This window comes from Amphiura filiformis, chromosome 9 (assembly GCF_039555335.1).
Source record: "Amphiura filiformis chromosome 9, Afil_fr2py, whole genome shotgun sequence".
NCBI classification, from domain to species: domain Eukaryota; kingdom Metazoa; phylum Echinodermata; class Ophiuroidea; order Amphilepidida; family Amphiuridae; genus Amphiura; species Amphiura filiformis.
In genome coordinates, this window is record NC_092636.1 from 9,783,482 (window position 1) to 9,807,596 (window position 24,115).

The 24,115-nt window shown below is 36.3% G+C and overlaps 1 protein-coding gene across 1 annotated transcript in view; it reads left to right on the top strand.

Moving 5' to 3' along the window:
• LOC140160606 (kinase D-interacting substrate of 220 kDa B-like) overlaps positions 1–24,115 on the top strand; it is a 193,419-nt gene that overhangs the window by 86,807 nt on the left and 82,497 nt on the right. Inside the window, 1 exon segment of the mRNA XM_072183850.1 lies at positions 13,730–13,828. Coding sequence (XP_072039951.1) covers positions 13,748–13,828 — 81 coding nt within the window. The 5' untranslated portion in view covers positions 13,730–13,747.

A 24,115-nucleotide genomic window follows, 5' to 3' on the forward strand; every position in this document is an offset into this window, starting at 1 on the left:
TGAAGGAGAAACGACTGGTGTATTCCATTTTTTGATGTTTTCTGAAAAACCGTATTTGCCACCTGATTTTCAACATTGCGTTCACGTAACAGCAGAGGTCACGCCGGTAAAAATTACCGGAAGTGAGCTAAGTTGCTGTCGTACTGTAAAGAGACAGATTTACTCAGTATTTGTGTTCATGCCTTTAGGTTAAAGACCACTAATAGGCCTGGGCGATACATTGAAATACGATGAGGAACTATTTGTTTTCATGGCATTCGAAAAGACTGCATTAAAATCGCTGAAATTGATCAAGTTATATAGCCAAAAAGTACTTTTTAGAGTTTGATGCTTCAAAATGGTACATTTTCTCTCATTATATGACATTTTTGATGTAATAGTACCAAAATTCATACATACACGGCTTCGGTTTTTAGTAAATAGTCGCCTTATCATATTGTAACTTTCAGCTTCGAGGGCGCACTGTCATTTTAAGGTGTTTACGGTTCAGTGCGTTAAAACAAGAAAAAGTCTCAGGTCAACCTATGTTGAATTTTTGATCATTTGGCATCTAAATCATATAGTTTCACCTGATATTGGTGGCATTGAACTGTGAGAGTTCTGAATATGAGAAAATTCCACCCGAAATTAGGCATTTTCCCATTGAAACACGTGTAATACATAATTAGTGGTATTTAACCTATAGAAACACTGAATTCTATGGATCTGATATTCGTCATGGGGACTTTTCTGGCTATTTTTTGCTTACATTTCTCAATATTTAACTGTATTTGCCCTGGCAAGAAAACGTGCATCTTCTTCGACTACTAAGGTATGTTTTTAGAACCCGTTGAGGTAGTAACGGGTTGATGGGGGGGGGGGACTTGTGGCATTAGTATTGGGTTTACGGCTGGTTTCTGTGATTTCAGGGCTTCTAAATTCAACAACCTTCGCTTCCCTGCGTATACATATAGAAAGCTTAATGATGATGACAAATCAATGTTGATGATCATTTAGACATGCCACTTTGTTAATTAGACCCACTTGCACATTTTGTTGGTGATTTCCTTGCCCTAAATAACGTACATAGGCCTATACGTGTAAATACAGTATAGGCCTAGGCTAGGCATTTTGCTTAAGCTTTAAAGGCGCATGTAAGGCCTATAGTCACGTGTAAAATAAAACCTAGTCTTTGTGTACACGTTGTCTATGGGCCTCTACAGCATCCTGTGTGGCCTCACTCTATCCTAACTCAAGCCCGAACCCTAACTTGATCTATAACTCTATTTTAAACACATATCTAATCCTCTGACCTAGCCGTATCTCTATCCCTATCCATGAGCCTAGCCCTATAAAAACCCTATTCCTAATGCGAACCTGACCCTAATCAACAATTCTAACACTAAACAGCAAGCCTATATCGGAACACTAACCCTAAATCAATCTTAATCTGATCTGATCGTGCTAGGACAGGCTACAGATACGAATCTCCATATATAGTCCTAGGTTGAAGCAAAAACAGCTGAAACAGTCATCATACAGGGTGTCCGAAAATCATTGATATTTTACTCGTCATGCTGTTTTCCAGAAATGTTCTTGTTAAAACATGTATTGCAAATGTCAATGTTTACATTCATGTCATTTTACCCGAGATTGGAGCACCTTTGTGCTTATATAGAAACACTGAATTCTATGGATCTGATATTCGTCATGGGGACTTTTCTGGCTATTTTTTGCTTACATTTCTCAATATTTAACTGTATTTGCCCTGGCAAGAAAACGTGCATCTTCTTCGACTACTAAGGTATGTTTTTAGAACCCGTTGAGGTAGTAACGGGTTGATGAGGGGGGGGGGGACTTGTGGCATTAGTATTGGGTTTACGGCTGGTTTCTGTGATTTCAGGGCTTCTAAATTCAACAACCTTCGCTTGCCTGCGCATACATATAGAAAGCTTAATGATGATGACAAATCAATGTTGATGATCATTTAGACATGCCACTTTGTTAATTAGACCCACTTGCACATTTTGTTGGTGATTTCCTTGCCCTAAATAGCGCACATAGGCCTATACGTGTAAATACAGTATAGGCCTAGGCTAGGCATTTTGCTTAAGCTTTAAGGCGCATGTAAGGCCTATAGTCACGTGTAAAATAAAACCTAGTCTTTGTGTACACGTTGTCTATGGGCCTCTACAGCATCCTGTGTGGCCTCACTCTATCCTAACTCAAGCGCGAACCCTGTCTTGATCTATAACTCTATTTTAAACACATATCTAATCCTCTGACCTAGCAGTATCTCTATCCCTATCCATGAGCCTAGCCCTATAAAAACCCTATTCCTAATGCGAACCTGACCCTAATCAACAATTCTAACACTAAACAGCAAGCCCATCTCCGAACACTAACCCTAAATCAATCTTAATCTGATCTGATCGTGCTAGTACTGGCTACAGATACTAATCTCCATATATAGTCCTAGGTTGAAGCAAAAACAGCGAAACAGTCATCATACAGGGTGTCCGAAAATCATTGATATTTTACTCGTCATGCTGTTTTCCAGAAATGTTCTTGTTAAAACATGTATTGCAAATGTCAATGTTTACATTCATGTCATTTTACCCGAGATTGGAGCACCTTTGTGCTTATATAGGTTAAAGACCACTAATAGGCCTGGGCGATACATTGAAATACGATGAGGAACTATTTGTTTTCATGGCATTCAAAAGACTGCATTAAAATCGCTGAAATTGATCAAGTTATATAGCCAAAAAGTACTTTTTAGAGTTTGATGCTTCAAAATGGTACATTTTCTCTCATTATATGACATTTTTGATGTAATAGTACCAAAATTCATACGCACGGCTTCGGTTTTTAGTAAATAGTCGCCTTATCATATTGTAACTTTCAGCTTCGAGGGCGTACACTGTCATTTTAAGGTGTTTACGGTTCAGTGCGTTAAAACAAGAAAAGTCTCAGGTCAACCTATGTTGAATTTTTGATCATTTGGCATCTAAATCATATAGTTTCACCTGATATTGGTGGCATTGAACTGTGAGAGTTCTGAATATGAGAAAATTCCACCCGAAATTAGGCATTTTCCCATTGAAACACGTGTAATACATAATTAGTGGTATTTAACCTTTACCCAAGGTTGCTATATAGCTTTAAAAGCCAAGCACTATAGTCAAAAGCATTTCTTTAAAAATCAAAGAGTACTTTAAACTGCAACATTTTCAAGGTTATTCAGTGGACTTGTCAATAATCTATATAAGGATAGGAAAGAAATCCTTTTTCCGTGCATGTCCTTGGCTGCAACATTGTATTTTTGTCCCTCTCTGAATCTTTAAGTGATAACCTTGGCATCTAAAGAGATGACTCAGTGTTGAACATCAAAGGTTTTGCAAAATCAATTGAAACTTGCTGGAGAAAATTTGATTTACTTTATTGCTATTGAACTTTTAAAGGGAGTTTGTTTAGCTGACTGAAAATTTGTGACAAAGTTATGCAGAACAATTTAACATGTTTAACCAATAACCATGCTGCTCATTTCATTTGGAAATCACAATTTTGTTGTTGGGCTGGTAGCATTAAGGGCTGGGGTATGAGCGTTTCGACAGTATTTATTTTGGGACATTAGAGCACATCAGACATATCGAATTGCATTCTGAATACGAAGAATGTCATTCTGATATCAAATAATTTTGATTTTGGAAATTCGCAATTTAATACACATTTTATGGCAAATCATTAAAATTGATATTTTTGATATTTAACAGTACTTGAAGTAAACTTTATAAATCTGATGATTTATACTTAAAGTGTATGTAGGTGGACGAAAGCAGGCGATCAATTGAAAATTTTGACCTTTTCAGATAGAAGATATGGATTTTTACCCAAAACACCCAAAAAAATTAGGTCTTTTTGGGAAAAAAATCCATATCTTCAATATGAAAGGTACAAATTTTCAATTGACCGTCGGCTTTTCCTCCCTGCTACATACACTTTAAGAATATATCATTAGATTTATATAATTTACTTTGAGGACTGTTATATATCAAAATTTGAAAAATATCAAATTTTTATAATTTGTCATAAAATTTGTATTATATTATGATTTAAAAAAAATGAAAATTATTTGATATCAGAAACACATGCTTCGTATTCAGAATGCAATTCGATAGGTCTGAGGTGCTCTCATGTCCCACAAAAAATACTGTCGAAAAGCAATAAACGCTCATTTTAGATCCCTTAACTATCGATTTTTTTATTTTATTTAAAAAGGCATTTCGTGATGCACAACCTCATGCCCCCACTTTTCTTAATAAATGATTGGAAACCTCCAGCTACATAATGTTTATGTACCAAAAATATCTTGCAGATTAATTGGTTTAACAAAAATATCAACAAATTTGAATTACGTTCTGGTACACCAGAACGAAATTACAACATTGGCCCATGGAGCAGTGTATACACAGAATCAGAATCAACTGAAATTTTGGGAATAAGATTTTTTGATGATATATATGAAAAAATGTCAAAAAAGAGGATGCTAGGATCAGGAAATACTCCTTTAAATAGGATTTTTTTAAAAATTTAAATCAATTTTTTTTTAATTCCAAGAACTGCTATACACCATAATAACAGGGGTGTGATTTTTCCGGATTTCCGGATTTTTGGGATTAAAAAAAAATTCTGAATTTTCAACAACAAAAATTTTTTTTTTTTTTTTTTTTGTCGCTTTTGGAGTGGCCCTGGACCAAGAGCTAAATGCTTAACAGAGATGTCACATTTCCAGAATTTTCAGTTTCTGGATATGAGAAAATCTCCAATTTTAAAATGAAAATTCCTTAGAACCCTGACTAGATGATTTATAGACACACTGTACTGTGCAAAAATGGTGATGCAATTTCTCATGTGTATGTGAATGATATGATACTGGAAGTATGTATTCACAGATAATAAATGTTTTATACTATAAAGTGAAGTATTTTAACAGTTTCTCATTTTGCATTTTACCCCATGAAATTGCATCTCCAGTGGTGCTCAAGTGTGTAAAACCCTCTGAGCTTCAAGGGCTTCACCCCTCGACCCCTACCAGGCGCTGCCCTGTACCCACCAGGGGCCCTTAAGCGGCCCCTGGACCCCCGGCTCATAACAGGCGAGAGCTCCGCTCGCTTAGCTCGCTCTGCTTCGCAATTTCATTGCCTTAGGGTTTTTTTCTTAAAGCACCAATCACACCCCTGTAATAAAGTCAAAAGAGCAGACCCGAGTGGAATGCTAGACATATACACAATCCTATCAGGTATTTACAAAAAAACAAAACATGTTTTTACATGTGAAAAAAATATGGTAAATTCATGGAAAAAAACTGTTAAATGATGAAGAATGATGAAAAGAATGATATGTATATTAGTCATTAGGCCCTACTCGGTTTAGTTTATTCATATATTTTTAAAAAATAAAAATGGACACTTTCCTAATTTGTTGAACATTGCTTGAAAAACAGGTGCTTCTGGTATTAAATCAGTACAGTAGTATAAAAAAATCCATGCCTTACTTGCAGGTATAGGTTTCAATGTAAAAAAAAAAGCTTTTGACAATTTTCTCAATATATTATTATATTAACATCTCAAAAACTTATCTGCAAGAACTACTTGTCCAATACCACATTACCAGGCTTGTATGTACATGTACTCATTTGAATGCATGCATGGAAAGAAGAATTTAAATAAAATTATGAACATTTTTGTCTTCATCTGCAGTTGAGACTGGCGCACGGCGCGGAAAGGGTTAAAATGTCATGTCGAGTTTACTCTGCATTTTATGCTACAAAATGATGAACAGAATATATTTCTTGTACTGATAAACATTCAAATCAAACTAAAAATATTTTGTATCAAGGTTTGGCATAAAAGCAACTTGCCAGTTGGGCTAAATTCTAGAATCAAGACCTTGTATGAATTTTGAAGCACGGTACCGGTATATGCGGAGGCGCTGGAGGACATATCATTTCCATTTAAGTCAATTTTACTAATAGAATCACATGAGAGATGTACACAGAATCGTGGTAGCTTGCTAGCTAGGAAGCTGGTACAGTAGTGTATAAGTCGTAATTTCCGCGTACAGTAATTTTTGCGCTTTGTGGTGAGAGAGATATTTTCGTACATGTTATTTTCATGATTACCCAGTCCTGCCCAAAACTTGTAGTACATTATTACATATATTCACAAGGTGTTAATTTCGCTGTTGGAACTCGCGAAAATAAAACCTTCACAGAAATTGCCACTTACACAGTATGGCTACAGTTGCTGCATAGTAACATGTACATTTTGTGCAACATTTAATTTCATGGTTTGTAAAATTAGAAACTCCAAAAAAGTTTCAAGTGCATTTATGCAGCATCAAGTCTTAATTTGCTTAAAATATATAAAACTTACAACTGTTAAAAATTGCTTGAATTTGATTTAATTTAATTTAATTTTGTTCATTATCTTTGTGAAATTATTAACAACTAGCTGTTGTATCGGGAGTTAGGAAAATGGCCAATTGTATTAATATAGCGAGTTTATTTTACTGCCTTCCGGCAGAGTATTCTTAAATTTTGGCCTGGCATTTATAAAGTAAGAAGTGACCAGGTGTATTCTATAGTCTGATCGGTACCAAATATGCAGGAATTATTTAATCTTAGTTATTGATACATCAAATAAATCCCATCTTTCACTCATTTTGTAACTAACTATAAAAGTGGACATATTTGCGCTAAAAACCAAGCACTACCGTAAAAAATAACAATACATGAGTATATTTCTTTAGTGTGTATAGGTTAATGTAAAGAAGGCGCTGAGAATTGTGAATTTAATAACAGGTGAAACAGTACATAAAACTTTTTAAAGAAAAACAACGGTGACATTTTGCTCTCGATGTCAGAATGGTCTAGGTTATGTGACACTTATATAAACCAACCTTTTCATACTTCCCTTATAGGATTAACCCCCTGAGCACTACCTGCTGATCTAACATTGCCTCTGATTGGTCAGTTACATGATATATTCATTTTAATCACCAATCGAAATGGAGCTTTGCAAATAATTCACCCCATTTTTTTGTGTGGTGCAATTATTCTAATAATGTTGCTAATTGGTTCAATTGATAATGAAAACCTGTTTTTGACCAATAGGCAGGTAGTTCTCATGGGTTAAACAACATTCAATTAATTTTATTAATTTGAGCATTTACAGAAGGGTATTTGGATTAGGTATATTAAGTAAGTATATGCAAGTGTACATTTTCAGAAAGGAAATGATGCAAGGAATCCAACTATCATAATAGATTCCTTCATGAATCAGCAAGTTTTGAGAAAATCACAAAATTTGATTTTACTTTACTGCCTCAAGGAATGCATGCAGACTATATTAAAAACATTATATCTAGGAGAACTTAGAGAATCATTTGTGTTTACAAGGATTTGTTTTTTATTTTTATTTTTTTCTCCAGAAATAATCAATCGTCCAATTTTGGACATAGCCAATGCTGGTTCTATGCCCTCAAATTGATCAAGCCATTGCTTTCAGGTAGCCTCCACAGTCCACAATATCCTACATATGTGACCATCCTCCACAACTGAGCCCGGATGTCGCCAGTGCCACTATTGAGATATGCTCCATTGAACTTAACAATAAACAATAGGAAACAAAGGATTTATTGACTGTTTTATTGATTTTTCACTACTTAAATGTCAAGTACTATAGACATGATATTCATCATTTTAAAGCTAATTTCAAGCAGAATATTTTGGCTGAATATCTAAAAAATGATGATTGGCGACTTCAGGGCTCAGTTGTGCTGGATGGTCACATATAGTCTAAGTGAACCACATCATATTTTGATGAGTCTGACATATGGAGAGAGAATTTTGTAGTATTGTACGCTTTGAAACGAAGATGATTTTGTCGCTGGTAATCATCCCTATCAGTAGCAACAGCAGGGATATTTTAGTAGCGGGGATTGGTTTGTAGTATATACCCTGCGACAGGCCCCCCTGTGAAGACAAACTGTTAGGGGGATGAAGGAATGTGTCGGTTGTAATTGTAAAATGTTGCAGCTGTGAAGGGACAACATTTTTGCAGTACTGGAAAAGTGCTAGCTACTTCCTGTCATCACAAAGCCAATATGTCTGTTAACTCCTTAATGGAAGTAGATATAGATATTTATTTGTAACTTTACTATAAGCGATTGCAATATTTGTGTGTTGTCAATTCTGACCTGTTCACTTTCCTTGCATTGGCCTATACACAAAACAAAAGGAATAATTAGTGAAGAGATTTATACGTGTTGGGAATAGACATCAAAGGTATATTTTAAAACTGGCTAAAAAATATAGCTTTGATGTCGATGAATACATTAGTGTTTTGTTGATTTGTTTGCAGAAGCTGTTTGGAACACAAAAATGTTGGATGAAAATTGTCAACTGTTAAACAGTATAGTAGATTAATTTAGTTTTAAACAATTTCAATGAAAAAAACACCATTAATATTTTTTTATTAAATGTATTGTGACCAAATTATAAGATGTCATCCTTTTGATGCGCTTTTTTACAAAATATTTACAAATAATAGCCCTACTGGTATTACAAAGATATGAAAAATATAACGCCATATTATCTAATTAGGCACTAGCATGATGATACTGTTTTTGTTTGCCATAAAATAGCACTTACAAAATGATATATGCTACACATTACTCGTGTCAAAGCTGATTCAATTAGCATTCATCTGGTTCATTGCATCTTCCAAATGAACGAAACATTAATGTTATTGCTTTAATGTTTTAGCACATAACTCGGATATAAATCCTGTAAACTAATATTTTCACAATTAACATGATTAATACTTCAGTCTTAATTTTGATTAACAATTATTCAAGTCTAATGTGAGTTGTTATACCTCGCAGCACTTGATAGTGATAGTTATGTTTTTATGTAATCTGCTATCTACCCCTGATAGCAGCTAGTACAGGTTTACTTAGTTGTAGCTCCTCTCAAATTTGGAACTGTAATCATTAAAAAAAATGCATTGAAGAGAAGCACATTGTACTTAATAGTAGTTGTTACTCGGATAATTCTGTAGAAGGCGCTTATTAGGGAAGTGTCGCTAATTAGGTCGATTATTGTAGCTTGATTTTGTAAATATTGTGACTTCATACTGCGCATGCAAGAAGTTTGAAGGAAAATAAATTGATGTCATCTTGTCATTTTTGTAGGCGAAAAACCTACAGAGAAACAAATAATATATGGAAAATTTACTTTAATGACAGGCACGCAAGCAACCATGTAACAACCAAAGATCCATAACTGATGCTTTCCATATGTTGTCATATCTCTGGCATATAATTATGTTATCCAGCACAGATTTGACATGCACAGATCATGCAGAAGGTGGAACTGTTCCAAATGTGCGCTGTACACATAATCGGGGATAATCGTGCACATGTGCAGCATGGAAGTATGGAGACAGCATGTGAGCAAAGCAAAATATGCAGAGGGATTTCTCCTATTGTCTTTATTATCTGCGTAGAAGAATGTATGATAGTGTGTTGTAATGTTGCGGTATGTCAAATCACACCATGTCATTGCCACTCTTAGATCGTAATTAAATTCTCTGAATATCAAAGCGCTTTGTCAGACGCAGACAGAACTATTGAAATATAAGAGCAGGACAGCTGGACTGCAATGTAGGATTCGGACGCTGTTCTTGCACAGTCCAGCAGTGTTTTGTTTTGTTCGGAATAAAAATCTTCATATAAACTTGACCCCCAGAGGTATGTGTTTGATAGTGAGATGCTAAACCAACTACAGAGAGATATTATAGGGATAGAATCAGACTCAACAAGATGTGTTATTTTGATTTGCACTTAGTTACACCTTTGTCTATAGAGTGATGGATGTAGAATGTAAGGTCAAAATAGAAGCTAAAGTTTATTTGTTTTTGTGCAATTCCCATTTATTGATTATGATAACTGACATATCGTGATTCTAGCATCCTAGTTTTAGGGTATGATTCTATAGATATTGTTAAAAAAAACTAATCTCCAAAGTTTCAGTTGATGCGGGCATAGCAGTAGCGAGTTAGGCGTACATTATTATAAGTGCCCCATAAGCTACAGTGTTGTAAACTGTCAGTGTCAGCAGACAAAAAATGCAAATTGGATGATGTCAACTTTTTTGGCGATAGTGAGGGGGACGAGGCTGTGAATTACAAAGAGCGCGCATCCAAAGTAGAGAATTGCAAAATATTTAATTATTCTATTTTTATTTTGGATTTTCTCTTTTAAAGTAACTTTTAATGACTTCCATTTGGTACTTTCTGACTTTGCTTATATCAACTATAATGATGAATAAACAAAGAACATAACTGTACCATTACTTATGTATAAAATCAAACATAGTTGTAAAATAATTAAATGCATGTTCCTAGTCAAAACAGGTTGATGTAGGATGCGACCACTTGTTTTGAAATAAAGAAAATAATAGATAATTAATAATCTATATAAATAAAAGGAAGTCGCTATATCTTGTCCAGAAGCAGTCTCCGAGATGCTTTCACTTTCAGCTCTGATTTATTCGTACATTGATCGGGTACATATTGCCATTAAACCATCTGACGTTCATTTTTGCCGAACTATTCAATCACTATGGAAATAACAAAAAAAAATGATCGGTTGCTAGGCCGTTGAGGTCAATAACCTTATGGGTCAGGTCATGACAGCAAACGCGTTAAATGCAAGCGATGTCCAACACGCGCGGTAAGTGGCGAGTCACACACCTGCGCACTTAATGTTGGCTTACCGCGCGTAGGCCTACGTATGTGTACGTGGCTGACTGCTTCTCTGAGACAGTGGCGGATCCAGTAATTTGGGAAGGGGGGGGGCACATTCGGACATTCATTTTTTGCCGCCACCTTTTTGAATGGCCACGAAGCACCATTGTGTCGCGCGCCGTGCAGCCGGTTGTGTCCCCTAGAATTGGAAACTTGGTCAAAGCAAAGGCCTTGAAGCAATTTCGGGGGGATCATTGGGTGTAAGCTGATGAAAAGGGGGGGGGGGGGTCATTGGGTGACAGATTTGCAAAAAAGTCCACTTTACAGAGGGAATGTTAAAATGTTGCCAACAGAGTCGTGCAACTGTTCCATATAGCCCACAAATAAATCCTGGCTATAATGTAGGCCTAGCTATTAACAACACGGAATCGCTTAAAATGTTTTGCTGCAACTTTTAAACATGTTGCTTACATGTTTTATACCATTATAATCATGATAACCCGAAATTGAAACATTTTCTAGCAACCTCTTCTAACATTAATATGTTTTATGTTTGTTTGGATAAAGTTAAAATCAACCATTTTGTCACGAGCTGTTTCAAAAGAAATCTGAGGGATTGAGTCGAGTGAGTAACAACATTATCACAGGTCTGGATATTCACTTAAATTTTACCTTCTTTAATATGACAGGAGCTAACATAATTTATGATTATCAAGCTAACATGATCATTACTATACTGGATGAATAATCTATCTAAGATTCTACACCAAGACACCATGATTATCATCACCGTTGACCATGTTTACTAACCACTCCGTTTACTAACCGCCTCCGTTTATTCAACTAAGGGGACCAGCTGGCGCAGGTCTCCCGCTAGTTAATAATTAAAAGTCGCCTCATCCCTTGTTTTTAACCATGCAACAGGAAACTAAGAATCAATTGTGAAGGGCCTAACAACAATTTCAGTTAGTGCCACTTAATTTTCCCCAAAATTGGCCAAATGAGCCTGAAAAATCCAAATTAGTTTTGATTATTTTCCATTCTTCTGGCCATTGTGTCCATTTACGTATGGGGCTCATTGAGTGTCATAAGGTCGTAGAGGGTACACTGGACACTTGGCTCAACTGCTCAGGAGAAGCTGGATAATATTTTTCTATAAGCCATTACTATTCATGCATATGATGTAACCCAACAAACTAAATGATGCGTGATGGAAGGTCAATAGCATCAAGAATTTTCTTAGAAGTCAGATCTCTGTAGAGACATCTCAATAATAAGATGGGTAAAAATTCAACCGAAGATTTCTGAATGATAATTTCAGTTTAATTTGAAAATCTTCATGCGCAATTATTGAAACATGGAATAAACCGCACTGGTTAACTCATGGAAAGAATCAATACTCACTGGGATCCACAACATGCTCATCTATCAAGGCACAGGTCTTTAACCCTGATACATTGAATGCACATTCATTGAATGACCTTTGTAAATTTGGGTACAAAAACGCATACTCTGCAACTTGAGGTCAAATTTGTACTATGATTGTTTAATTGAGGTTATTGAACTATGCCATTGGGATGAGGTCATTGTGGTCCATAGTGACTAATGTTGGATTATAGTGTCCCATTATGTGAATAAAATAGTGATTTTTGAGTGATTTCAAGAAGCCGGGGTTGTTATACACATCTGAATGCATGTGTTTTGCAGTATACCAGTTGCTTAAACTTTCAAATTCATGCTAAAAATGATTCGTGAATAATATTCCTATACAAAAATAACCACTGCCTTTTCCCCCTGTAGACAACTGTATTCATAAACCTGACATGAATACTGATTTCACAGCAAAATTTTGCAAAGATTTTGCTTTTATGAAGGAACAGTCAAGCTAACAGATCTTGCACTACAATGTGGTATAGTGTGATGCATAATGATTTTCAAATCTTCATAAATTATGCAATTATTCTGGTTCATAGAAATCATTTTACTGAACGGTTCTCCCAAATGACAAGTGAACGAGAGAGGTATTGGTGCAGAAACTAAAAAAAGAAGTGTGAGTCTTCTTTCCCATATTTAGAGATAATTATGCAAGATGCTTGTGATAAAAGAGTCACAATGAACCATGAAATAGCTGTTGATCGACTTCATAAATTCAGTGAATTGTGATCATCTGTTGCAGTATAAAGGGCTAAAAATACAGTTTCTTTCCTGTAACAGTCTGAGCAAAAATTATTTTGTTGGTAAGCTTTTTTCTGTCTTATTCTTGACAGCCACACTGCTTGTGTGTTGTTGGACATTTGTATGGAGCTAAAAAATTGCTTAAAAAAACCAAAATATTTCAGATTTTAAAACAAATTTACAAAATACCAGTATTCTTTTTCTATGGGGCCTATTGTGTTTGAAAAGTTATAAACGGGTGAGGGAAACCTTTTTGCCCCTAAAATTTGCAGACTTATTGCAAGTCGTGACTCGAGACCCGACTTTTCAAAATGCAATGACTCAACTTAAGATTTTCAACTCGACCTGACTCGAGATATTGCTAAAATAACTTGATTCCCTCATGAAATGACTTGACCCATTACAACTCTGAAAAAGACAAGCAATTTGTTTGACCTTAGGGACCGTTCACAAACACTTGTTGGGGGGGCCTGATGCAAAAAAATTTCATTGCGAAATTTTTTCGGGCCCCCTTTGAGATCTCAAAATTTTCAGGGCCCCCCTTTTGACATGAAAATTATCGGTCAACCCCATAGAAAAGCATATAAACTCAAATTTTCCCAGGAAAATTTGTGGTCATTTTTTTTCAGGGCCCCCCTTTGGAGGGTCAAAAATGTTCAGGGCCCCCTTTTTGCATCAGGCCCCCTAACAAGTGTTTGTGAACGGTCCCTTATGTAATCCATTTTCATTTGTAATTTGTAATCTATTTTTTATTATTATAGAATGGGTGGACAGCTTTGATGTGGGCCAGCTACAAGGGCCATGTGGAAGTAGTTGATGAACTTCTGGAAAGAGGGGCATTCCCCAATGTACAAGCACATGTAAGTACCAGGATATATTCAACAGTCCGGTCCGACTGCCTGATCAGGAAGTACTGCCGAATCAGACAGCATGTTGCCGAGTTAGGCAAAACAGGCTTTGGTAACCCTTCCGAATTCGACAGACTAAGGACTAAATTGTTCATGGTGATTTTATAAAAGATCGGGGGAAATTTTACTTTGACACACATGAACTACATGTAACTTGACAATTTTTCACCGGGCGAAAAAAAAATTCCACCGGGAGAAAAATAATTTAAATAACAAAACAATTTCTAACGGTTTTTTAAAAATTTTATTTAAATATGCAAATTAACTTTATTTTAACTAAAATTGATGAAAAATTACTACTAATTGTACATTCATTGATAATTTTATATATTTTACCTACTTTGTTACTCTATACCAAGAAATAATGGTATATTAAAAGATGCTCTATTTGAAATAGAGCATTGCATTGTGGGATACCATACTGCCTGACTCAGCAACATACTGCCTGATTCGGCAGTACTTCCTGATCAGGCAGTCGGACCGGACTGTTCAAGGAAGAAGAAAATGGTGTACCTTCAGAATATGTTTGTAATACAGGGAATGTTGATATCAAATCATGCTAGTAGTAGTAGTAAGCCATTCCATTTAAATTCCACACTCCCCTGTGGAAGATTTTGGAAATATCTTCCATTAGGGGAATATGAATTTCAAATGGAATGAACACATTAGCAGCTCCATTTGAATTTCATACACCCTCTGAGAAAGATTCAACCTGAATCGACAGAAGAAGGGCGAGTTTGAAATGGAAATGTTAAATGTGTTCATACCATTTGAAATTATTCTCCCCTGTGGAAGATATTTCCAAAAATCTTCCACAGGGGAGTGAGGATTTTAATTGGAATAGCCAAATATTATGCATACTGCCATATTACTGATAACATTACAAACCCAAATCTTTATGACACACAATCTTATTTTGCGACATCCATTATATGTCAACTTTGTAATTGCAAAAATGTCACATTTATGACAAATAATGGGAAATTAACTTTCTTGTACGTGCTGGTGGAAGACATAAAGAAAATATATACATGTGTTGTTGAATAGTTAAGTTAGGCGGGCAGCCTAACTTATTTCTTTCTTGCCATTTCTTTCTTCTTTCTTCTTTCTTTCTTTCTTTCTTCTCACAATTTGCTACTACTTCCACATCCTTGATCGGATTTCGACTAAACTCAGTCACAAGCAGTATTGGGTAGCTGGCTACAAAAGTTATGGGTTGTTTAATGTCGGAGGTCATCCAAGGGGTCACAGGGGTCAAAAAGGTCATGTTAACCTAAAATACTCCAATTGAGCTGAAATTTATATGCAATGATCCTTATGACATTCTAAACATGCTTAAAATATTTTAATATTCATTTAATGTCATTAAGGGTCATAAAGGGGTCAAAGGTCAAGTTTTTGAAAATGCTCCAATTGAGCTGGAATTTAAATGCTATGATCCTTATGACATTCTAAACAATTTAAACATATTTTTAATTCATTTAAGGTCATTAAGTGTACAAAGGGGTCAAAGGTCAAGATTTTCAAAATGCTCCAATTGAGCTGAAATTTAAATGCAATGATCCTTATGACATTCTAAACATGTTTAAAATAGTTTAAGATTCATTTAAGGTCATTAGGGGCAATAAAGGGGTCAAAGGTCAAGTTTTCAAAATGCTTCAATTGAGCTGAAATTTAAATGCAATGATCCTTATCTTATCCAGCACAGTATTGCTGCTTCATCAGATCATCACAATCATCCGCCTAACTTACCTCGTGCCCTTGCAAAGGGCACAGTTGCTCTAGTTTTATATTGTTTTCTTTATGCCAAATATCATTTGATTTTGATCTTGCTGAAAAATGCTGGAGGTACACTGTTTTTGATTCCTTCGCAAAACAATCCACCGTTATGGAGTTCCTGCGAAGGTTCAATTTCAGTCGGCACACTTTACAGGACTCAAACCCAATTCAGGCAAGCTTATCTGATGAGAACTAAACAAGTTCTTGTTTGTGAATTTGGGATTTATTACAAAAGAGTCAATATTAAGTCACTCAAATCCAGAAGAGAATGCAGAGTTTGTGCCGATGAGGGCGTTCTCCTTCTACTCCTAGAAACTCAGGTGGGGGGGGCGGCCAAGATTGACTGAATTTTGACGTCGTCATTGGTTTTACACGTAAACACGAAAATGTCTCAAATAATTCCAAAAGTGTATGCATGATGTTATTAAGCACTATTTTATCAGTCTAAATCCGTTGAGGTTCGACAGTGAACCTCATTGTAAGTACTGTTTTTTGAATGTTTTGTATGAATAACACACGATATGTTTATGATATATACTGAAAATTTCTCCCATCGTGTATCAATGCTTACTTGGTCTAGCGGTAAGGTTTTCGCCTCCCAAGCAGAGGGTCCCGAGGTCGATTCCCACTCCCTGCTATAATTTTTTTTTCTTCACATTCATTTTGAATCCAAAAATATTTATTTTCATGTGAAAATGTATACATTTCACTGAGAAATATATTTTATGCATTTTTTTTTTTTATCTGGGCCAATAGAGCTAAAAACGCACTCGCACGGGTCGTCCAACGCCCAGGCAATGTTGCCGCCATATTGTCTGTTTTGTTTACGCTATTGGCTGTTGCCACATGAATAATGTCAGCCACCATCGTCTGTAGAAACTTGCCTTACCCCCTTGAAGTGAGAGAGCAGTGAGCTAGTCCAGTTGAAATCCATACATACATCCATTATGGAAAACATGACCTTAATCTCCCACACAGGGAGTGTAGATCTCAAATGGAGGCATCCATTCAGGTAACCCTATTTGAAACTCACCCCCTGTGTGGGAGATTAAGGTTATTAACTATTTCAAACTGTTGCGATTTGGTAGTTCACAGCATCTTGCGAATGGTAGTGAGCTTTGGCAAAAACTGCATTGCTCATGTCATAGCGGCGCGTAGAAGAATTCAAATATCACAGATATGCTTTTGTAGGTCCTGTGGTTCTTGAGTTATGTTGTAAAGAGGGCTGAAACAACAACACTTTTGTAAAATGTACCTAACTCATTAACAACAATTAATTAAGCTAGATTGCAAAGTATAGTATTTTTAGAATGAACTTTTGCAAAACATCAAAGTGTTATTTGTCAATAATATATTGATCTAGATAATGAAAATTAATTATTTGGTTGCTTCGACCAACAATACCTTGTCTACCCTCAAGGACTTGTCTTCCATAAACTGGAATAGTCCAATGCTGTGTTGGTGTGTAAGCTCAGGGGAGCATGACCAATGTACAGTGTCATGTTCACGCTTTCAGTCAGTTATCTTTTCAATTATGAATCCATGCGATGTTAAGTTGGCTACATGAAACATTAATATAATACAACAAGTTTTGTAAGTTGCGAATTTTACGTATTTTGAAGGAAAAACAAAACAAAACATAGTTTAATTAGGACTGAAATTTATTTATGGCACAGTTACAACTGCTTGAATTAATATACTGAAAGTAGGTCCAACTCATAGCATTGGTTTAGCTAGCCTACCATATCCTCTTTAAGATGTTACATGTCTGTAGTGATGGTATTCTCTGTCATGGTAGCAGGTGGTATCATACCAAACCGGTTTTTTAGCCGGGTAGACCGATCAGTCGCAGGTGATCCCAAGCCATGCAATAACGCCTTTAGACATCCACTACAGACGAGGAGCTGACACCATTTCTCTCAGGTCACCCACCCAACTATTTAATTTGGCGTTCCATCCCCGCTGATGTCGAAAGCTAGTGGACTGTGAAATTGCCAGTGCTTAAATCGATATTTCACCCTGACCAATTGCTGGTCAGTCTTGGAGATTGATTTCTTCCTTGTGGCTGACTTTATACCGTCTTTCTCCCATTTATAAAATGACAACACTCATGTGTTATGTTTACTGCTTTTTGATTGCAACGAAAGGCTCTGACCTGACATTTGACGCTGTTTAGCGATGAACAGAACTCGCTAAAAGCTGTCAATTGAAAGCAGTTGCGTGAGGTGACAATGTTTTAATTATTTAAAGTCAATTTCATGTTGTTTGTTGGACATGTTTATTTTGAGTTCAAAGTGGAACATAGTGCAAAAGCTGTTGAATCATTTAGAAAGACACAGGTGTTTCCATTATAGTTATTGAATACAGGAAAATATTCTGTGCGGAGTTTGTTTTTATAAGCTTTGCTTTGTACCTTGCAGACTACTAATGTGATGTTCTCCATCAGAATATTAGGCCATATAAAATTAATATTTCGGTTCTCCTCCTCTCCTGCCTCAATTTCTTGGATTTTTCAGATTTTTGTTTTTGGATTTTTCAAAAAAATTAAGACTTTGGAATGCTTAATTTGTACAGATAAATTTATTAAAGAACAAGGACTACTTTGAAGTCTTTGTGATACTCTAAGGGGCTTATCCTTCAGAATCTCGCATATGAAAAAAAGAAAGAAAAAGGGCCTCCTCCTTTTCCTAGGGTGCTGTTTAAAAAGACAGAAAACTACTGACAACTAATGCTAATTTCACATTAAAAGAAAAAGGAAAAAACCTCCCTCCCTCATCAATTAATAAAAATTCTGTGGACAAGAACCAAAACATTAATTTTATATGGACTTAGTAAAGTTGAACACACATGTTGACTTCAGATCAGAGTGTAAGATAGATTTTGCACATCTGCACATTATTGTTCAGTAGAGATGAACAGCAACTCATTTAAGTTTGCTACGTTTCAACTAAAAAAAAATTAAGACTATTGAACAGAAATTTATTGTCCTGTCAGTGAAAATATATAGTTGGATTTAGAGGATTCCGATGTCCAGGGTTGCCAAACACTTTGGTCGGAATGACCGAAAAGTCACGTAATTTTTGTCTTAACTATTCATATGAGATAGGATACTACTAAAATTCACAGGGCCAAAAAAGTCACCCAATGTTGTCTTAACCATTGGGTTCTATGGGACTGGAAATGATCAAAAGGTGTCAAATAGCTTCAAAAGTCGCTCAATAGGGCTACTAAAATTTTGACAACCCTTCTGATGTCCAGTTCCTTCAGCCACTGTCAAATCAAATACTTCCCATTGGAAGGCCCTTCTTGGAAACTAATAGGATAAGTAAGAGGAAGTGACTATCACTCTAGAGGGAGTGTTATATCACCTAATGCCTCAACACATTAAGAGTCACCTTAAAGGTCATTCAAAAGGTCAAATTTCTTCACATGCCAGGAGGGGATACATGATAGGATGGAGATGATTTCCTGCTATCAGTGTCTTCTGCTTGAATTGTTTCATTCGCCTTTCTTCTGTTATTTCTTTCTTCCTCTTTTCTTTTCTTTTCTTTTCTTTTCTCGTCTTTTCCTTTCCCTATTTTACTGTGCTTTCCTTACATTCTGACTTGTCTCATATTTTCCTTCCTTCTCTGTCTTTCTTTTTATTTTTTTACTATCAAACCTGTTCTATGGGTGGGCGGAACTCTCAAATAGGGTTGGTCGGTTGCACTTTTGTTTTGCAAAAGACCTTAAAAATAACCAAAATCTGGATATTATCAAAATTTGGGTCAGCATTCATTTGTAAAGAAAAAATTCAATTCAATAAACATTCAAGCCATGTATCTTGCTCTAATTGCATTATTACTTCACGCTATTCCTACACAACAAAAAAAGTACCAAAAGTGTTAACTTGCCCTCCGGGTAACCCTCATTCTTTGAGAAAGGGGATCCAATGCGTCATCCAGCATGATTTCCTTTAAAAGTGTAATGCAAACATGTCTAATGTGAGTTTCTTTGTTTTAGCTGCACCCATGTAAGCTCATGTAGCCCCTGGTAATGTGTTAAATCATGGAATACAAGGATCTACGTAGGAAGAATCTCCATGTGTATGCATATCAATGATGTTTTTCTTGTGTGGGGTCATTGTCACCTTACCAAGCACTTCTTGTGCACATTTTGAACATCAGAAAAAGTAAGGGTAATGAACATCGTATTAATTAGACAAATAAAGTGATGCTGAAAAATCATGAATATTCATTAGGCTATTGATTTTTTGAATAAAATGCGTATCTCCCAATGAAGAATAGACACAACAAGCAGATAATAAAAGTTCTTTGTCAAGACCAAAGGAAAAACTTAGGTTTTTCTGTTGACAGTTTCTTCAGAAACCTTCTGGCTTTCTCAAACGATTGATGTTGTTAATAAGGTTAAGGTTAACAAATAATATGTTTTTACAAAATTCCTGGAAAAATGATTCCTGGCATGGAAGCCAACAACCTGAAAAAAAAAAGAAAAAAAAAGTAAAATCTGTAGACATCCGGTGTAGTTCTTAGTACATACATCAGTATTTCAATGCCTGCTTGTTCAAGATGCACAGAATTCCTTGTAATGATCAAATAAGCAGCCATTTTTAGGAAAGAGTAGGGAAATACGGAGCGTAACAAGTGTAGTATTGTGCACACAGTCAAACACGTTTTATAGCCATGATAACTGTTCAAGAGATGACCCCCAGATAGACAGAATGGGGATTGCAATTTCTTTTCAAATTTTTTTTCAATCATTTTGTTTTTATGTCTTTTTTGAATAAAGATGTGCTTAGGATTTTTTTTGAATAAAGATACGATCAGGATTATCCAAATGAATTAGAAAACTTGATATGTTTTTAGAAAACCTTATGCTTTTAGAAATAAGTTCTATTAAATAGTGAAAAATGGTGATTATAATTTATTATTAAAAATAAATGTTTTTATTGTTTGATATTCCTGATGTTTTTTTTTCCTGTATTGGATTTGGTATCATATTTGCCTGTTTTTCCATATAAAAATGTTATTGTAAATACAAATGGTATGAAGCAATAAATATGAATGGAGTCAGTGGAATCCAGTTTGAAATTAAAAATATGCAGGTTTGTGCGGTATTAAATACATTTTCTTTCCAAACAAACCCATCAATTCAGGCACTGCGTACGTAGTAGAAGCGGTGTTCCAACGTGTAGCAGTGCGGCCAGGTCACGTTTAAGCACTTATCCCTGAGGCTTAAGTATGATGGATTAGGTTCTTCCGATTTGCCGACAAGAATCACAATTTAGGTAATATTAAATTATGTGACATGATAGGAACAGGAAGTGCAGTGAACAAGCAAGTAAACAATGGGGCATTTATTAACATGGGTACGATGGTTGACAAATGGAGCGCGACTATTATTGAAAACGCCAGCAGCACCGTCAGCCGGAATCGCCACTGGCGATGGAGGATCTCTCGCTTACATGTTTTTTAAGGAATGGACACAGTGGAATAGGAATTGATGTGTTGTTACATTATAGTGAAACATATTTTACCTCTTGAATAAGGTGGTGAGGTTTTTTTTTTTACCAAAAGCTATATTAAACTGGGCTTTGCCTCCCAGAGTTCAAACAATAAATCATTGAAAATTACACTTTATTGGCAGAAAATTGCCCACTTTTGCAAATCCGCAGAATCAATACACCGTCTGTTCAGACAAAATCCCATGCAGCGCTTAGATTTGTATCTAAATTGACTGAAACTTGATAATATATTGAAATCAGATGCAAGAAATGAAAATCTACATTGCATGCAGTATAGACTAAAACCCCAAGCCATATAGGAAATACGAGCCGAGGCAGTTAAGTCAGGTCTGGTTTGTGAACCCAATAGCTGATTTGACAAGCGCTCTCGCTGTGGGACAAACCAAATTGTTCCATCTACCCTGCTCAGCTAGTCTCCATAGGGGCCTGGATGTTGTGACAAGATAATGAATTGATGCAGTAAAAACACAGATCTCTTTCTCCAATGATGACCGTACTGTGGTGTCGAGGACATGCTGGTCTGTATGGCTTGAAAAAGTACGGCTATGTATAGCTGCTGGAGATAGCATGTATATATTTGCTGCAATAATATTGTTAAGAGTCAGTCAGCCGCTTGCTGTTTTGACTATGTATAATTTGGCATGAATTACTGCGAGGGTAAGATGACTTTTGTATCAGAATCAGTATGGTCAGAATCTCGGAGGGATGCTCTTCATGTGACCTGGTTTTCAGACCTAATTATGACCATTTATGGACAAAGTGTTTGTTGCATAGACCAAAATTGATAGAAATGGTATCAGGCAGATGTTCTTTGGATGGCTTATTTCCAGACCTAATTATGAATATTCATGGACGACACATTTTGTTTGTTTGTTTGTTTGTTTGTTTGTTACATAGCCCTTTGTAAAAATAATGCAGATTAGTTTTCATCCTTCAATTCTTGAAATTGGGTGGAAAAGTACAATAGATCATTATGTCTTGAATCTGGTGGTTCCCCCCTTCTCAGATGAGATGTGAGATCAGTGTCGTTGCCACGGCTGTGTGGGGAAATTCCCCCAGTCAGAACTCTTGCCCCTCAGTAATAACCCAAAATTACGAAAATATTCCACTTTTTGGTGCAATTTTACTTAACAATTTGTTGATTCCCCCCTAAAATTCACTTTGGCCCCAGAAAAATCCTGGTGCTGCCACTGTGCATGCTGTGTGAGATGATTAAATGGAGGACATGTTATATCATCTGTCCTCATCTATGATATCTATTGACTCATTCATTTCAGTATGCAGAACATCAGACCAATACATTATAAGTTTACCGGTTCAAATCCAATTTCTCCTCCTGATTGTTATTTATTTATGCCATGCGTTTGTGAAGTTGAATTCGATCTCATAGGAAAATGTTAGAATAGATGCCAAAAAATTGTTTTCTGCGTTATGCATTCAGTATTACCACCGCTATTAACATGATTAACACGTTGTACTGCCTCTAAAATAGGCTGTTACAGTTGAAATCCATACACCCTCCTATGGAAGACATGACCTTAATTTTCCACACAGGGGTGTAGATTTCAAGAGGAGTGACCCATTCAGGTAGCCTCATTTGAAATTCACACAGCTTGTGTGGAAGATGCAGGTCATGTCTACCACAGAGGGTGTATGGATTGCAACTGGAATAGCCCAATAGAGGGGTTTACCCAGGTCAGAGGGTGTATGGATTTCAACTGGAATAGCCCAATAGATGGCGTTTACCCAGGTCAGAGGGTGTATAGATTGAACCGGAATAGCCTAGAAGATGGGGTTTACCCAGGTCAAAGGGTGTATGGATTTCAACTGGAATCACCCAATAGAAGGAGTTACCTAGGTCAGAGGGTGTATGGATTTCAACTGGAATAGGCCAATTGAGGGGATTTACCCAGGTCAGAGGGCGTATAGATTGAACCGGAATAGCCTAGAAGATGGGGTTTACCCAGGTCAGAGGGTGTATGGATTTCAACTGGAATCACCCAATAGCAGTTTACCCAGGTCAGAGGGTGTATGGATTTCAACTGGAATAGGCCAATAGAGGCTGTTTACCCAGGTCAGAGGGTATATGGATTTCAACTGGAATTGCCCAATTGGGGGGATTTACCCAGGTCAGAGGGTGTATGGATTTCAACTGGAATAGCCCTATAGAGGGGGTTTACCCAGGTCAGTGTCTTCTCTCCACATGGCAGAAACATGACCACAAATATCTGTAATCTGACATGTACAAACTCAAATCAATACATACTCCCTGTGTCTGTGTCTGTGTGTGAAGGAGAGAGAGAAAGAGATAGTAAAAGCGGAGAAGCCCAAAGAACATTTAGTCAGTGGTCGAATGTGAAATTAGGTTTCTAGTTCTCGCCGCAGGTGTGAATGTGTCAAGTTTTAGTGCGCCGGTTTAATAGGCCACTATAACCTGCATACGGTGTGCTGTGGTGAATGCTTAAGCTTATTGTATATGGTGAGAAATGTGCAAAGAGAGATGTGCAATCGTGGGTAAAAATTTGTTCAAATACATGTAGGCAGTGGCGGTGCCAGGAATTTTTTTCGGGGGGCATTGAGGGGAAAAAGTGAATTTCAGGGGGTAAAATCATCAAAATATGGAAATTTTCATAATTTTGTGTTTTTACCATGAAACAGGGGGGGGGAAGAGTTCTGAGGGATTGATATATTAAAACAAAAACAAGTTCGTTATATCACAGATGTTTGTACAACTACAATACCCCACCCATTCACTCTCCCCCTCTCGTAAAGCCCCCCTTATTGATTGTTTTTGGGGCACCAATCAACAATATGACATCAGCCAATTGCTATGAAAACTTGTAATATCAATGAACTCATAAAAGACTATTTTTACCTACATTTATCGCATAAAGGTGATTTGTCAAATGTTCAGGATTCATTGGTTATCCCATAGA